This window comes from Brassica napus, chromosome C5 (assembly GCF_020379485.1).
Source record: "Brassica napus cultivar Da-Ae chromosome C5, Da-Ae, whole genome shotgun sequence".
Taxonomy (NCBI): Eukaryota; Viridiplantae; Streptophyta; class Magnoliopsida; order Brassicales; family Brassicaceae; genus Brassica; species Brassica napus.
The window spans coordinates 11,967,294-11,984,798 of record NC_063448.1 but is presented as its reverse complement, the minus strand read 5'-3'; the positions used below and the strand labels follow the sequence as shown (position 1 = coordinate 11,984,798).

At 38.2% G+C, this 17,505-nt stretch overlaps 4 protein-coding genes and 1 long non-coding RNA gene across 6 annotated transcripts; 4 read left to right on the top strand and 1 right to left on the bottom strand.

Annotated features, from left to right (window-relative positions):
- Nucleotides 1-1,949: 1,949 nt before the first annotated feature.
- On the top strand, nt 1,950-3,279 carry LOC125586896. Its single transcript, XR_007323431.1, has 2 exons — nt 1,950-2,174; nt 2,753-3,279. It is a non-coding gene; the product is annotated as an uncharacterized LOC125586896 (long non-coding RNA).
- On the bottom strand, nt 3,199-5,116 carry LOC106352770 (probable E3 ubiquitin-protein ligase RHC1A). Of its 2 annotated transcripts, none has more exons than XM_013792399.3 (2): nt 5,029-5,116; nt 3,199-4,441 (listed from the first exon to the last, which is right to left on the bottom strand). In XM_013792399.3, the coding sequence occupies exon 2, from the start codon at nt 4,329-4,331 to the stop codon at nt 3,420-3,422; it is 912 nt and encodes a 303-aa protein (XP_013647853.2). In that variant the 5' UTR covers nt 4,332-4,441; nt 5,029-5,116; the 3' UTR covers nt 3,199-3,419. The 2 variants fall into 2 exon arrangements, with proteins under 2 accessions (XP_013647853.2, XP_022554848.2); XM_022699127.2 differs by lacking the exon at nt 5,029-5,116 and adding an exon at nt 4,967-4,985.
- Nucleotides 5,117-8,212: 3,096 nt separating this feature from the next.
- Nucleotides 8,213-9,744, top strand: LOC106352769 (protein SRC2 homolog). The gene is made up of 2 exons (XM_013792398.3): nt 8,213-8,800; nt 8,997-9,744. The coding sequence occupies exons 1-2, from the start codon at nt 8,335-8,337 to the stop codon at nt 9,560-9,562; spliced, it is 1,032 nt and encodes a 343-aa protein (XP_013647852.2). The 5' UTR covers nt 8,213-8,334; the 3' UTR covers nt 9,563-9,744.
- A 1,077-nt stretch (nt 9,745-10,821) lies between these two features.
- On the top strand, nt 10,822-12,155 carry LOC106355499. Its single transcript, XM_022697517.2, has 2 exons — nt 10,822-11,732; nt 11,909-12,155. The coding sequence occupies exons 1-2, from the start codon at nt 11,267-11,269 to the stop codon at nt 11,941-11,943; spliced, it is 501 nt and encodes a 166-aa protein (XP_022553238.2). The 5' UTR covers nt 10,822-11,266; the 3' UTR covers nt 11,944-12,155.
- Nucleotides 12,156-13,502: 1,347 nt separating this feature from the next.
- On the top strand, nt 13,503-15,910 carry LOC106355498 (probable inactive serine/threonine-protein kinase slob2). The gene is made up of 2 exons (XM_013795437.3): nt 13,503-14,552; nt 14,795-15,910. The coding sequence occupies exons 1-2, from the start codon at nt 14,090-14,092 to the stop codon at nt 15,346-15,348; spliced, it is 1,017 nt and encodes a 338-aa protein (XP_013650891.2). The 5' UTR covers nt 13,503-14,089; the 3' UTR covers nt 15,349-15,910.
- Nucleotides 15,911-17,505: the final 1,595 nt, after the last annotated feature.

Below are 17,505 nucleotides of genomic sequence, written 5' to 3'. Positions count from 1 at the left end.
GTTGTATCTTCAAATCTTTCCCACAAATTTCCGGAGGTGGACTGTCAAACACCCTCTTGTTCTTCGTAAACAAATTCCTACTCCTACGATATGGATGATCAGGTGGTAGGAATCTCCTGTGACAGTCAAACCAACACGTTTTCCTTCCGTGTTTTAGTTGGAAAGCATCAGTGTTATCTTGACAATATGGACATGATAGCCTTCCATGCGTTGTCCATCCAGACAACATACCATATGCTGGAAAATCACTTATTGTCCACATTAGTACTGCCCGCATTTGAAAGTTTTCTTTACACGAAACATCGTATGTTTCAGCACCTTGAGCCCATAGTTGTTGCAACTCATATATTAGTGGCTGAAGAAACACATCAAGTGATCTCTTAGGATGCTCTGGTCCGGGAACGAGAATCGAGAGAAACAAAAACTCTCGTCGCAAGCACAAGTTTGGGGGGAGGTTGTATGGTGTAAGAATGACGGGCCATAGAGAATACTGTCTTCCACTCTTGCCAAACGGACTGAAACCATCAGTACATAATCCAAGGTAGACATTTCTTCTCTCATACGCAAAGTCGGGATACTTTGATTGGAAATGCTTCCACGCTTTTGCATCTGAAGGATGTCTGATCTCACCATCTGTTGAGTGCTCCGCATGCCATCTCATTGGTTGCGCTGTGCGTTCAGACAGATACAACCTCTGCAACCTTTCCGTCAAAGGTAAATACCACATCCTTTTATATGGCACTGGAACTCTTCCACTCGTATCTTTATAACGAGGCTTTCCACAAAATTTGCATGTAACCCGCTGTTCATCCGCCCTCCAATAAATCATGCAGTTGTCGCTGCATACATCTATTACCTGATACGATAAACCAAGACCAGCTACGAGTTTCTGAACCTCGTAGTATGAACCAGGAGCTACATTATCCTCGGGTAGAATACCTTTTACAAAATCAGCAATCGCATCCACACAGTCTTCAGCCAAATTATAATCTGTTTTAATGCCCATCAATCTTGTAGCAGATGATAAAGCTGAATGACCATCTCTGCAACCTTCGTACAATGGTTGCTTTCCAGCATCCAACATATCATAAAATCTCCTAGCTTCTGCATTGGGTAAATCTTCCCCTCTAAAATGATCATTTACCATCTGCTCAGTACCTACACCATAATCTACATCCGTTCTAATTGGTTCTTCTAATCTAACCGCTGGCTGAGGTTCGCTAGTACTACCATGTTCATAATCAGTTTCCCCATGATGATACCAAATTTTGTAACTTCGTGTAAACCCACTCAAATATAGATGAGTCCAAACATCCCACTCTTTAATAACCTTTCTATTTTTACAATTAGAGCAAGGACATCTTAACATACCTGTTTTTGCTTCCCGTTGTCGGTGAACTAACCCCATGAATTCGGTTATACCTCGTTGGTATTCTTCCGTAAGCAATCTCGTGTTCGGATCCAAATGAGGTCGATCGATCCAAGAACGAAAATAATTTGAAGAAGACATATTTTTTATGAATCAAATTCGTGTGTAAATAGAGTAAGAGGGAGGATGAAGATATGGAGTGAAAGAAGAGGAAGAGGAGTGCTTGTATTTATAGTTTAAATCATGCCGACATACCGAGGAAATTCCGACGGAATTCCGACGGAAAAGGCTAGTTCGTCGGAATTTCCTCGGAATTTTGTAAAATCCCCCAACGGCTCTCCAACGGCTATAATATTTCCTCGGAATTCGTCGGTTTTTTCCGAGGAAAACATTGTTCCTCGGAATTTCTTCGGAATATTCCGACAGACTGAGGTTTCCTCGGAATTCCGTCGGTATATTCCGAGGAACCCCAATTTTGTGTTTCCTCGGAATTTCCTTGGAAATTCCTCGGTATATTCCGAGGATTTCATTTTCCGTCGGAATGTCCGTCAGAATACCGCTGTTTTCTTGTAGTGTGATGAACCCGAAAACAACCAAACTTTCATATATTCTTGGAGTTTTAGAAGGAGAAACCGGTAATGTCTTTGTCTCAACCCAGGTCATATTCTATGTTTTTGGCTATGATTTGTTCGAAAAAGAAGAAAACTGAGTGAATATCAAAACAGAGAGAAAGAGAGATAGAGAGAGAGAGACAGCTGAGAATTGAGAAGGAATTAAAGAAAGGTACATCAATGAGTTGAATCAGGTGAGTCAATTGAGTTGGGAAGAGATCATCTTCTCTAAACTTCAATCTGGTTTTGCTTTCTGATTGAAATGGAGAGAGGCGACTAACTGTAAGACAAGGGTTACTTAAAGTTGGTTTTTTGCAGAAAATATAATTTGGATAAATATATATCACTAGTAGGGTTAAGCTTGGTATTATGAGATAATGCATAGTGCTTTTCCATATAGCTAATTTCGAAACTTGTTTAGGTTATCTACTGCAAATACTCTTTTTTTTGGTAAAATTGTATGCCTTATAGTTCTTATAACAAAAAAACATATATATAGTTTTTATGCCTTTATAGTCCTTGTGAACTCTACCCATGGATAGGTAACAACAAGATTTTAGTTTTTGATAGTTAACAACAAACCCATAGGGTTTTTATGCCTTATGGTCTTTATGAACAAATGAGTTGACAGCTTACAATGTTTTGATTAATAAGCAACATTTTGTGGAGGAATGATATAGTAACTAGATATCAGAGGACTTGTTTATTCATGGGATTTGGCTTTGTTCAACTATTGGCTGTAACTCCTAGTTTCTTGTTGTTATCATCTTAGCCAGAAGTAGGAACAGATCTTCAGCTGCTCGAAACTTAGGGTCTTGATGCTTGATTTCAATTCTGCGTCCTTCATAAGTGAGTCCAACTTGGAAACAGTATAGTCTCTTCAGAACATTTTTGCTGTATCAGAAGACCTTTAATCAGAGTAGTCTATGTAAAATCAAAGGAAAAAGAACAGACTTTTGATTTGGGAAGTATACTACCGTGATTAGGAAATGAGTTTTGAAGGTACATGTGCTCACATGATGTTACTTGTCCGAAGGAAAGTAGGAGTAACCACACAACACAAGAACCACAGAACCTAAAGTGAAAATCAACAAATCACCAACAGGATCAACACGCAAGCCACTGAAGTAAATAGAGAATCAGGGAAGAGGTTTTCTTGTATGGTTCGATCGCTCCGCGCCGTTAGTTTCTCAACACGAGTTTCTTTTATAGTAACGAAGTTACGAAGATATATTATATCAAACCCACCAAATAACATTGACATAAAGCATATAGAAAATGATGACACGGTTTTACACAGACGCAGAAAATCTACAGTAAAAGATACACTTCTCCATTATTTATGTTGACAAGAGTAAGAGATAAAAGTAGAAAGCTCAAGGGCACACAAGGCATAGAACACATAGTGAGACCAAAGTCTTTTTACTTTAGCTTCATCTTTAGTAATCAAAAGGCCACCCACCGTAACCCATATGTGACTGTTGCTGTTGATGGTAGTTATGGTTCTCATCGGTTCCATCCGCGTTACTTGCGCTGCTTCCGCGGTTGTGAGTAGAGTTTGAGGTTGAACCAGACGAACGAAATGGCCAGAAGGAAGAGAAAGGACTCCTCCTTTCATTGCTACTAATTCTGTTGTTTCTGGTGGTGGTTCTGTTTTGACTACTTGTAGCTGACGGCAGCTCTTGGCGACAGACCGGGCATGAGTTATGCTGAACCAGCCACGGGACGATGCAGTCAGAATGATAGATATGGTTACAAGGCATCTGTTTCGCCTCTGCTCCCAATTCAAATTCGTCTTTGCACACAGCACAGTTGGAGTCCGAAGACCTAAGATGCCTCTGAGCGATCTTGATGGTAGGCAATGCATCTATTGAAGATCTAGGAGCAGGTGGTGGTCCGCTGCGAGTAGTAGTCCCAGCTGAAAGCTGCTCAAAGAGCTCTTCAAGACCAGGACCGAAGAAGTAGTCACCAGTGTGGTTACCACGTGCGATGCCGATGCCAGGCGAGCCGCCGTTGAAGAGGGATTCGATTCCAGATAGTCTGTAAGGAACCTGACCACCAAAAATTAAGAGAGGAGCCAGACCGGGAAAGTTCTCAGGACCAGAGCTGATGGATCTTGCTCTGGTTTCTCGGTTCCTCATAAAGTCGGAGAAAGCATCCATGAGATCAAAAGTAGGATCACGTTCCACGACGTCCCTGTGAGATCTGAACATACCAAATGGGCTGGCTTGAGGGAGTTCAAGCAGTTCAACAAAACCTCCTCCACAATAAGAACATACAGGGTCTCGTCCGTGTAGCCGGACAGCACGCTGGCATCTATGGCACCAGTGGGTATTTCCACCGCTTGACATTTTCTCACTGTTGCTGTTTCCTTTGGTGGACTCAGACAAGAACACAACAGCTAAATACTCTTCTTGAATCCCTTAGAAGTTAGCTCGTTTGACAGATCTCAGTGATAAGCCTGCAAAAGCGAGTACAAGTTGGTTATCACTTATCCACATATTGCCAAGTAAACAGTCCAAAGACTCTTGGGAAAGTTCCAACCTTTACATCAAATTCATTGCACGTTACAAAATGTAATTATGGGTAATCCTTCAATAAATAGAGAGATCAAGATAAGTGTTTGCCTCAACACTATATTTCCAAGTTTGAATCTTTGATAAAACTCAGACTTTATAATGGTATATAAAGCATATCACTCAACCATGAACCGAACAGGCACTACAAAGTCTATCTGCTAATTAAACACACAAAAGACAGAACATAAAGTTGTAAGCTTTGTCGGAATTTGGATATAAGACTATATATATATATATATAAAAGCCAATCCAAACCGATAAATATAAAACTCGGAACGTGAAGCAAACACAAGTCAACAGATGTCAGAACGGATAAATCAAACGAGTTTCAGAACTACATAAAAATCAAGACAAGAAGCCAAGTTCTGACCACGGAGAACGCATCAGAAGAAGGACAAGTAAACTACCCGATAGGCAATCTAAGATGCGAGACAACGGATACTTTGAGTTCAATCAGAATAGAGATTACCTCGTCATCTGGAAGAGGTAAATATTGGGAGGTGGAGGATCTGGAAGACAGAGGAGAAACCCTAGCGAGAGGATTTGGGGGGGGGGGGGGGGGGAAGAAGAAGAAGAAGAAGAAGACGAAGACGAAGACGAAGACGAAGACGAAGACGTAGAGGAACGACTCTGGAAGAATCTCTCTCGTTTCTGTGTAATTAATTAACCCACTGCGAACTCACTGTATGACCCCACCTCTTCACTTGTCCACTAATATAAACTTTTTATTATATTCTATATATGCTCAAGAAAGTATGCTTTTTGCATTATAGTGCCAATGCAAAATTATTCAGATGTCGAAAGACACTTGTATGGTTTTGGAGTAACGATTCAAATTTTAATCCAAGTTTTAACAATACTAGGTGCATAGTCCCCGGAGTCGGCTACATTATAGGTGTATTGTATAGTTTTATTTACAGAATTTTATTGTTTTTTTGTCTATAATGTGATTGATGAGACTTTGGATATTACATAGGTTGATGAGTTTGATATAAGAATGAACGACGAAGTCATATGTTGATATTTTTATATCTTATATGTTCAAAGTTGAGGGTGATGGAACTTGTTAGTGTTTACTTAGGTAGTTGTTTGTATATAAATCAAATAGTGCATGGAAAAAGATAATAAATTTGGATTTAAAATGTTAGGGTTTCAAAATAACTGGGCCTTGAATCTGTGGTTTAGTCTAATACTGAAAAAATTGGTAGGACTTCAACTCCTTTTTTTTCTCTATGTCGGGAATGTGGGCACTAATTTTTCCGATTCATGTAGGTAAAATTGTTTTTTAGTTTGTGAGATTGAAAACCGTAGATTGATTTTAAGCATGATTGATGAGAGGTTTACTTGCATCAGCTTCGTCTGCCGTGTGTGTTGAGTTTCGTCGGCGTCAGATGTTAGACATGCAAGAGAGAATATCTGAATATGTTAATTTCATGTTTTGTTTTTTCTTCTCTCGTGTTTTGTGGGTTCCACTCTTTGCTCAGGCTGTACAATAGATGAAGTCTGGCTAGGCCGTCTCACTTCTCTGAAGTATTCCCTTGATTAAGCTCCCACCAACATCTATCTTCTGATTATGTCTTGAAGTCGAGGAGCTTCCAAAAAAATTAGCTTTCATCTGCTGTTCCGCTTGGAATGGAGAGTTTTGAAATGGCGCATAAAAAACATATTGGCAAATAATTTATGATTGTCAACAACTATCACTATACTAAATAGAAAATAAATCAAGGTTTTTTGTTCTGCACAAACTAAAATCTTACAACAGAGTTGTCACGGTCTTTTTTCAGGAGCAAGATTTTTTTCTTCCCAGAAGCCATAGTCAATGCAATCCTTGGGAGAGAGCTATCCATGACAGAGGCTAAAGTTGCGTAGATGAAAAAATAGATCAGAAACACAGTAGATTTTTTCAGATAAGGAAAATATGGGATAAGTTGTTGACTAATTACCAGTTTCAGTTGTTGGTATGTCATTCCACTTGAATTTGTCCGATTGTAATCTTGCTTGGAGCTGCCAAATATGCTATGTTTACCAATTTCTAGGTTTGTGTTCGCAATCACTTGGAGCACCTAGCAACCTCAAAACGATCGACTTTCACAATGGAATCTGCTTTCAAAGATGGCATGTAATGATTAGCATGTCCAACGGGAGTAAACCCATGAATCACGGAATCTGCAAATAGTATTATCCAACAAAGAATCAGGAAATAAATTAAAACTATTATGTTAAATAAGTGTGATAGATCGAAGATTAACTTACCTTTTCATCGAGGAAAAGAACCGTGATTCCCACAAACTCCCTGTCTTTCTTGAAGTTCAGGGAATCCCATAAGCGGAGGAAGCCAGAGGCTATTCTCTGACTACTAAGACCAAGACAGAGAGACTCGAAGGTTGAGTGACGGACGCCGGGACGCCGGTTTGACGAACTGGAGAGGCAGAGAGAAACATTTTCTAGAAGATGGTTAAAGCTAAGAGGAATCAATGAGTTTTGTGGAGATGCAGATTGAGTTCATCAAAGATGAGAATCATATATATGGTTTACAGAGGGGCTACAAATCAGGAACATTTATGATCAAACGATTTAAGATGGGGACATGAAGAGTTCACCGGTGAAAAAAATAGATTACAAACATATACACGGCGCAACTCTGTAACTCAGACTTGTTTGAGACAATGATGAAAAAAACTCATATTAAACTACAACAGTTTACAATATAGGAAAACCATAATTGTTGCAAACTTAAGCTTTTTTCATATAACGTGATGAATCTCATTTAAAAATGAAACCATAACACACTTGTAGGTCCGACCCTCAGAGGAAGCCGAAGAAGCAAGGGCTTCCGACCTTCATAAATATATATTAGGTTCGGCCATCAATGTACAAAGGTATCAGTTAGCTTAGTGGTATAAATGTTTGTGTTTATATCTCAATAACCCGGGTTCGAACCATGAGCTTGACACTTTTTTACACTTTTTAAAAGTGAGACCCACAAAACGATGACGTGGCGCGCTGAGGAGTGAGCAAAAACTGATCTATTATAATATAGATTATAGGGCGTTCAAGCATTAGACAATTACTGTACTAATAAAGGAATTTAATCTTAATCATTTTAAGTTGGAGAACATTTTAATATAAAATTTAATTTTTGATAAAAATAAAAACATTATCAATGGGGGTCTCCAAAAAATAATAATAAATGGATGAGTCAAAACATTTATATAAATTATCACTTGTGAATTTTTTTTTTTGTTGGAGAGTTTTTCATCAAAATATTTTTATTTTTAGCTGAATAATTTTTTAATTAATAATGACGTCAAAAAGGCTATGATGTGAGTCATCCTCGTTGTTTTTTTTTAACGCTGATTTATTATAATCTTACGATTATGATATAATAAAGATTACATAGACGATTTGACAACCGACAATACTACCTACCTTATGAAGACTTACGTCTAACTGCATTACCTGAGCCGTCCTATGAAGATCCACGTCTGGCAAGATTTACTTGCACCATGTTGAAGATCCCTTATAAACTTTTCTTCTGTAGTCTGCATAATTGTTGAATAAATTGCTCTTTCTGGAACTTGAAACCTAGATTTAGTGTAAGATTACAAACTGCAGAAAACATTAACCAGTCATTTGGGTTGTTACTCCGAAGTTTCTCATTTTCCCCTTTACTCTTTCACACTCTCAGTCCATTGTCGAAACAAAGAACTCAACCCCTAAGATTTCTAAAAAAGTTCCAAACTTTATATACCTTCTCGTAACCTCGAATCAATCAATGGGGAAAACCCTAATCGAAATCTGTTTGATATCAGCAAGAGGACTCCGCGTCGGAACCGGATTCGGATCCTCGCTGCTGAAACACCAATGGTACGCTGTCGGATGGATCGATCCAGAATCCAAGTATTGCACGACCATCGACGCTTCGAGATCAGACAACCCTCTTTGGAGAACAAAGTTCGCTGCTTTACTCGACGACGGTGATGATGATGATGATGATTCCAAGATTCAGGCCTTGCACGTTGAGGTTTATAGCAGAGAACCAATCTTCTTGAGGAAGAAGCTTCATGGCTCTGCTACTGTCTCCTTGAAGGAGTTTCTTGCTAAGTATAAGAAACAGAGTTCGGTTGTTGAGGAAACCGGAAGCTATCAGCTTAGGAAGGTGAACTCAAGTAAGGCTCAAGGGTTTGTTGATGTGTCGATTCGTGTATCTGCTGAAAGACAAGACTTTGGTGGTTTTACTGGTAAATGTCTCACTGAAACTATGTTAGTTTGGACCATGAGACAGTTAACCCTGATTGAAAGTTTGAACCTTTCTACATAGAAGCTTGCTAAAATGAACTAAGTGTAAATGGGTATGTGTCTATTGGGATCAATGTATTGAAAGACAGCAACTTTGCTGAGAACACTCATCATTGTTCTTCTTATTCTCTTGTGCAGGAGATTTTGGAGGAGTCATGCTCTCTAACAACTCCGGTTATAACAACACTTCAGGGCAAAACTACATGTCCGGTTCATCGCAGCATCCATTTGCTTCATTGAACCAGCCAAGCAATCCAAAGCCATTCTCAGTCCAGCCAGATAAGCACCACTCACCAATGCTTAATCCTCTAACGAACAACGCTTCCCCACAAATGCAGCAACCTTACTATCCTCCTCCTCCACCAATGCAGCAACCTTACTATCCTCCTCCACCACCATCAACTTCTAACGCAGGCTACATGCCTTCATACATACCGAGGTCGGAGAACGCTGTGAACATTCCATCATCATCATCATCTGGAGGGGCAGGAAGAGGGTATACAAGGCCTGGACCAGGGGGTTCTGCAGGACTGGGAGCTGGTGCAATAGTTGGAGCTGCTGCAGCTTTCTATGGCAGGGACTATCTATCAGGAGGATTCGACTTACCTACCAGCTTATCTCTCCCAAATGTCTCCATCCCAAATATCTCTCTCCCAAATGTCTCCATCCCAAATGGCTCCATTTCCATTGATCCTCCATTTTGAGCACACTCATGTGGTAACAACTTGATTTGGCATAGGTTGTGAGACTTTATATTATGTATTTGATATGATAAGAGGTCCCAATTTGGTTTCCAGGGAATTCCATCAAACTTGTTATATGGTGTTGTTTGAAAATTTACATGATGTTTATAAGCAAACTAATGGGGGATGAATCTTGATATGTAGAGCTATAGTCACGAGCAATAATAATGCAGGTCCTTCACTGGAATTGGCAAATGTGAAATGAATTATATCGTATGCAGTCTCACCAAATCTATTTCACGTAGACATTGTTATTTACAGAGCTTTGTGGAGTGGTAGGAGCATGAATCCGATAAATTCTAGCGGCCCCAAGAAAAAAAATAATGAATAAACATTGAGGAGAGATCTGAGGGTAATAATCATATATACACAATGAAGTGAAATTTTCTACAAGAAATCAGAATGGGCTTATGATAAATTCCATCCATGCTGGTGATAGCAACCGTGTACGCATGCATCATGGGCATGTATGGTTTGTACCATAGTACAGCCAAAATGTTCAACTCGAATCTCTCCAAGATGAAGAAGACCAAAGCAAAGCCAGAACAGATGTATTTGAGTGATGAGAAAGGCAACACAATCCTCTTGGTTTTGCTCGAGTTTCATTCAGATGAAACAAAACTGAAACAACAAAAGATTCTGGGACTATCCTAATAAGCACCTAGGCACAAAAGTAAAGCAAGAAAGTTTTTGAGTGAGATCAGATCAATACTCCATACAGCAAAAGTTTTACAATGTTTGTTTTGAGCCTACGTGGGCTGCAAGCTATTGGCTCTTTAACCACCAATAAGCTAGATTTTACATGTGTGCCGTTTCTTAGACTAGATATAAAACCGCTCGTCGTTTATATTTGGTGGAAGGATTCATTCCCCTGGCCGTTGGGACGAAGGCAAAATTGAGTAACGACGCACTTGATTAATCTCATCATAGCATTACTAACAAAGTAAACAGTATAGTTATTGTTTTAAGCAACCAGAATTCAAGAATGGACGTGAATATTTTCCCCTCACCTTAAGAATCATACATTTGGCTGGGTAAAAGTAAACTAAGTAAAAACCACATTTAAAATTGTACTTGCTTTGACTTTAATGCAAATGAATTTGATTAGATTTAAAATATTGATTATCAAAAATTAACTTTTCGCGTAATCAATCAGTTTAGGACACACAAGTACGTTAGTATATTTTGAGTATCTATAAACAGTTGACTTAAGTATGAAGAAAGCTTGAGGTCACAAGTTTATCATACCTAGTCATGGATTAGGATTAGATAGAATATTTAGGTGTTATCTAAATATATATTACCTAATGATAAGATTAGTAACTATCCGAACTTTCTATATAAGAAGATATCAAATTGTGATGAAAAGTATGTTAGTATATTTTGAGTCTTGACAAAAGAAAGCTTGAGTCACAAGTTTTCCTGGTATTATGAGTCATGGTTTCTATATAGGAGTCACGGATTAAGATTTGATAGAATATTTAGGAGTTATCTAGATATATATTACCTAATGATGAGATTACTACTTATCTAAACCTTCTGTATAAGAGGATATCAAGTTGTGACATCATTTCAAACTTTATACCTTCGAGTCACCTCAAATCCAAGATTTATAAAAAAAAGCTCCAAACTTTATACCTTCTCGTCACCTCAAATCCAAACCAAATGGGCGAAACCTTTATCGAAATCTGTTTGATATCAGCAAGAGGACTCCGCATCGGACCCGGATTCGGATGCTCACTACTGAAACACCAATTGCACGCCGTTGGATGGATCGATCCAAAAAACAAGTTTTGCACGACCGTCAGTGCTTCAAGATCAGACAACCCTCATTCGAGAACAAGGGTCATTACTTCACTCGACGATGATGACAATTCAATGATTCATGCCTTGTACGCTGAGGTTTATAGCAGAAAACCAATCTTCTTAACGAAGAAGTTTCATGGCTCTGTTTTTGTTCCCTTGAAAGAGTTTTTTACTAAGTATAAGAACCAGAAGAGTTCTTCTGGTTCTGTTTTTGAGGAAACCATAAGCTGTCAGCTCACGAAAGAGAACTCAAGTAAGCCTCAAGGGTCTGTTAATGTGTCTATTCGTATAGCTGCTGAAAAACAAGACTTTGAAGGTTCTGCTGGTAATGTCTACTGTCTGGACCATGAGACACTAAACCCTGATTAAAAGTTTTTTTTTTTTTCCTGATTAAAAGTTTGAACCCTTGTATCGACAAGCTCACTAGTAAAGTTTGGGTTTGTCTTAAAAGAGAATACTAATCCTTCTTGTTTTTGTTCTTCTTCTTCTTCTCTTGTGCAGGAGGAGTCATCAATCTCTACCAACTCCCGTTATAACTTTTCAGGGCAAAACGACATGGCCGGTTCATAACAGCATACATTTGCTACATTGAACCAGCCAAACAGTTCAAACTCATTCTCAGTCCCGCCAGATAACCACTACTTCCCAATGCCTAATCCAAACGCAACAACCTTACTCCTCCACTAGTGCAGCAACCTAAATTTTGTTGGGGGCGCAAAACAATTCTTCATTATACTTAAATTTTGGGTTGGGGGCATTTCTTTAAAAAGAATATTTTGAGTATAAAATAGATTCAAATATCAGTACTAATATAAAATTTATCAAATATTTTATAATCATTTCTATAAACTAAAATTTTATAAATTACAGTTTTATCTACTTTTCTAATTAATATGTATACTATTATATCAAAACTATATATACATATATATGTATATATATATATATATATATATATATATATTATTTTTTTATAAAAGGGGCTTATAAAGTGAGGGGCTCGTTCAAATGTTTCAAATAAATATGTCCAACCCGGCTCTGGTCAGGAAGATTCGACTTATCACTCCCAAATATCTCAATTTCCATTTACCCTCCATTAGTAACACATTCCTGAGTCCTGAATAATAATATAAGGCTTGTGGATTATCTGAAACTTTGTAGACTATATATGTATTTGATATGTAACACATTCCTGAGTCTTGAATAATAATATAAGGCTTGTGGATTATCTGAAACTTTGTAGACTATATATGTATTTGATATGATAAGAGGTCCCACTTGGTTTCTTAGGTAATTTGATCAAACTGTTAATTACTTTCTATATGGTGTTGTTAGAAAATTTTCAAAACATGATGTTTATAAGCAAATTGATGGGGATGAATCTTGACATATAGCTCTATGTATATAGTCCCAAGCAATAATAACGTTGGTTTTTCACTGGAAGTAGCAAATGTGCAATGAACTCAATCGGTATGCAGTTTCACTAAATCTATATCACATAGAAATTTTTATTTTACAGAGCTTTATAGAGTAGTAGGAGCATGAATCCGACTTATCTCGGTTGGTTCTGTCTTTATAAAATGGAATCCTGATTCCAGGACAGAAAAACTAACTCTGCTCCATCTTTTTCATTACGCAACCAGGGGTGCTACTGCAGGAGCCTTTACAACCATAAGCACCTGTCTGCAGGGTCCTTCAGGATTTGATACATCTGAGGTCATTTTTTTTTTTGAGTGGGGGGGGGGGGGGGGGGGGTGGGGGTGGGGGTCAGTTGGAATGCTATACCACTTTCATATCCAAAAAGCGATACAACTAAGAAAAATAAACAGAACTGAGGCATGTGATATCAAGAAACACCCAGCAGAAAAGCTTAGACCTGAAATAGATGGATGCCAAAACATAAATATATCCAAAACAAAATCAGGGCAAAGACAATGAAACAACAAAAGATTCTGGGACTATCATAATTCATAAGTAAAGCACCTAGACACAAAGTAAAACAAGAAGTTTTGAGTGAGATCAGTACTCCATACAATGTTTTACAGCAAAGGTTTTACAATGTTTGTTTTGAGCCTAAGTGGGCCGCAAGCTATCGGCTCTTTAACCACCATAAAGCTAGATTTCACATGTGTGTCGTTTCTTAAATTGGAGATAACACCGCTTGTCGTTTATATCTGGTGGAAGGATTCGCCGTGCCGTTGGACTAAGGCTAAACTGAGTAAGGAGTAAGGACGCACTTGATTAATCTCATCATAGCATTACTAAGAAAAATTGTTTTAAAATTGCACCTGCTTGACTTTAATGCAAATGAATTTGATTAGATTTAAAAATATTGATTATCAAAAATTAAATTTTCGCATACACAAGTGTATGTTTAGTATATTTTGAGTCTCTGCGAACTGTTGACTTAGTTTGAAGAAAGCTTGAATCACAAGTTTTCAAATCTTATCGAGTCATGGTTTCTATGTAGGAGTCATGGATTAGGATTAGATAGAATATTTATGAGTCATCTAAATATATGTTACCTAATGAGATTAGTAATTATCTTAACTTGTATATAAGAAAATGTCAAATTGTAATAAAACTTATGAGTTTTAGAGATTGTTTAGAGAGAATCTTAGTTTTGAGTTATTCTCTAACGTTGCAAACTTTATACCTTCTCGTCACACCAAATCCAAACCAATGGGCAAAATACTTATTGAAATCTGTTTGATATCAGCACGACAACTTCTTGTTGGATCCGGATTTGGATCCTCACTACTAAAACATCAATGGTTCGCTGTTGGATGGATCGATCCAAAAGATAAATACTGCACCACAATCGATGATTCAAGATCAGACAACCCTCTTTGGAGAACAAAGTTCATTACTTCACTCCACGATGATGATGATTCCAAGATTCATGCCTTGAACGTTGAGGTTTATAGCAGAGAGCCAATCTTCTTAACGAAGAAGCTTCATGGCTCTGCTACTGTTCCCTTGAAGGAGTTTCTAGCTAAGTATAAGAACCAGAGTTCTTCGAGTTCTGTTGTTGAAGAAACTCGAAGCTATCAGCTTAGGAAGACGAACTCAAGTAAGCCTCAAGGGTTTGTTAATGTTTCGATCCGTATATCTGCTGAAAGACAAGACTTTGCAGGTTTTACTGGTAATGTCTCTTGAGTTTATGATACTGTCATTATGTTTCTTAGGCATTTGTCTGGACCACCCTGATTAAAAGTTTAAACCTTTTTTTACCTAGAATCTCGCTAGAATCTGTAGAATGAACTGAGTGTAGATGGGTGTGTGTCTAATGGGATCAATCTACATAATGACACCAACTCTGCTGCTTCTTGGGTTTGTTTGTAAGAGAATTCTCATCATTCTTGTTGTTGTTCTTCTTCTTCTCAGGAGATTTTGGAGGAGTCATGCTCTCTAACAACTCTGGTTACATGGTCGGTTCATCACAGCATTCATTTGCTTCACTGAACCAGCCAAACAATTTAAACTCATTCTCCGTCCTGCCAGATAACCACAACCCACCAATGCCTAATCCTCTAACGAACAGTGCTTCCTCGCAAATGCAGCAATCTTACTATCCCCCTCCACCAATGCAACAATCTTACTATCCTCCTCCACAAATGCAACAACCTCCACCAATGCAGCAACCTTACTATCCTTCTGCACCAATGCAGCCACCTTCATATCCTCCTCCACCAATGCAGCCACCTTACTATCCTCCTCCACCAATGCAGCCACCACCACCACAAGCAACTTGGAACGCAGGCTACATGCCGAGGTCAGAGAACGCTGTGAACATTCCATCATCATCATCATCGGAAGGAGCAGGAAGAGGAGATGCAAGGACTGGACCAGGACTAGGAGCTGGTGCAGCTTCTTATGGTAGGGACTATATGTCAGGAGCAGAGTCGGACCAGAAGTTTTCGGAGCCCTACACAAAATGAAAAAAATACTTATGAATTATTTATTATTAATTTATAAATTTTGCAAGTTTCTCTAAACGAATGATTCAAATATCAATATAAAATTTATCTAAAATTTATGTAATATTTTATAACCATTTCCAAAACTAAAATTTTATAAATTACATTTTTATCTACTTTTCTGATTAATATTTTATACTATTATATCAAAATTTATATATATATATACATTTACATAATTTTTTTAAAATGGGGCTGTCATTCAAATGTTTCAAATAAATATGTCCAAGCCAGGCTCTGATATATCTATCCCAAATATCTCCATCCCAAATGGCTCCATTTCCATTGATCCTCCATTTGGATCACACTTCTTAGTCCTGAATAATAATAAATGTGGCAACAAGGCTTGTGGATTATCTGAAACTTTGTAGACTATATATATATATATATGTATTTGATATGATAAGAGGTCCCATTTGGTTTCTTAGGTAATTTGATCAAACTGTTAATTACTTTCTATATGGTGTTGCTAGAAAATTTTCATAACATGATGTTTATAAGCAAGCTGATGGGGATGAATCTTGACATATAGCTCTACGTTTATAGTCCCAAGCAATAACAACGCAGGTTTTTCACTGGAAGTAGCAAATGTGCAATGCATTAAGTCGTATGCAAGTCTCAACAAATCTATTTACTTAGACATTGTTATGTACAGAGTTTCTGTAGAGAGGTAGGAGCATGAATCCTACTTATCTCGGTTGTGTCAGAAGAGCTTCGTTTTCAGTGGAATGAGAATCCTCCCCAACCACTCTAACTCTAAGAGAGAGAAAAGGCAAACATCCTCTTGTCGCCGGATAGTAGTGGATACTGCCAGCCACTGCAGGTTTTGTGAAAGTGCAGTGCTATAAATATCTACTCTGTCCACTCCTCTTCTTACCCGTAAAGAAACAGCATTAAATCGCATCTAGTACGTATTGGTAATGAACATCAAAGTGGAATCTGCTTAGTAGCAAGTTTCTATCAATAAATTTCATAAGGCTTTTCAGAAAGCAGGTTTACCAGTTACAACTCATACGTCTGAACAGTATACAGTTGTCCAACATCTGATATGACAAAGTACTTGTAACGCTGGACCACGGCTAATGGGCCACCCACGCCTGCTCACTCGGTCCGTGGCTCTATCCCGTCTGACGGGATGTGCGTTAATTTTCCGGAGGCTCGAAAATCATGTTTACTGATCCTGCAATCATCACATGACATTTTTTTTTGTTTTGGTCTTACTCGCATGGTATCGCGAATCACTTCTCGAAGGTTACCCATCCTTCTACTATTTCAGCTCAAGCACACTTAACTGTGGAGTTATAAATGGATGTGCTTCCGAAAAGATAAGTGCACTTTGTAGTAACATAGTACCAAATCAATTCTCTTTAACTCTTTTCACATATACAAGAAATGGGGATGTTACAGTACTTTTGATCACAAAAGAAATGATGTAGTGCCTTTTGTACCGGAAGTTGCGAGCAATAAACCATCCAGTGTCAAGGTCATGCTTGCAATAGTAGTGTCATGGGCTTTTATGGTTAGCACCATATTAAGGTCAAAATGTCTAACTCGAATCTTTCCAAGATGAAGACTATAGCAAGCCATTAAAGATGCATCTTGGATTTGCTTGAGTTTCAATCTGATGAAGCAGTATTAGGCCCATCAAGTTTCTTTCAAAAGGTTCACAATTATATAATACGGAAACCATGACTCGTTCCAGCAACAAAACAACTGGAATCCTGATTCCAGGAAACAGAAACCAACTCGGCTTCATTATTTTCGTTGGATTCTAACTCTGGATGCACAAAAGAGCCAGAAGTGCTGATACTACGGGAGACATTACCACCATAACGATTTGAAACAGTTGAGCTCATTTTTTGGGATCAGTTGTAATGCTATACCACTACTTTCATGTCAAGAAATCGATAAAACACATGAAATATAAAGAGAACTATAGGCCTGTGATATCAAGAACCCTGGAAAACAGAATCACTTGACCTGAAAAAGAGAGAGTAAATTTTAAAGTTTGTCATTCCAAAACAAAACCAGGGCAAAGACAATGCAGGCAGCAAAAGCTTCTGGGATCATCATAAGCACCTAGCTAGCCACAAAGTAAAGCAAGAAGTTTTGAGTGAG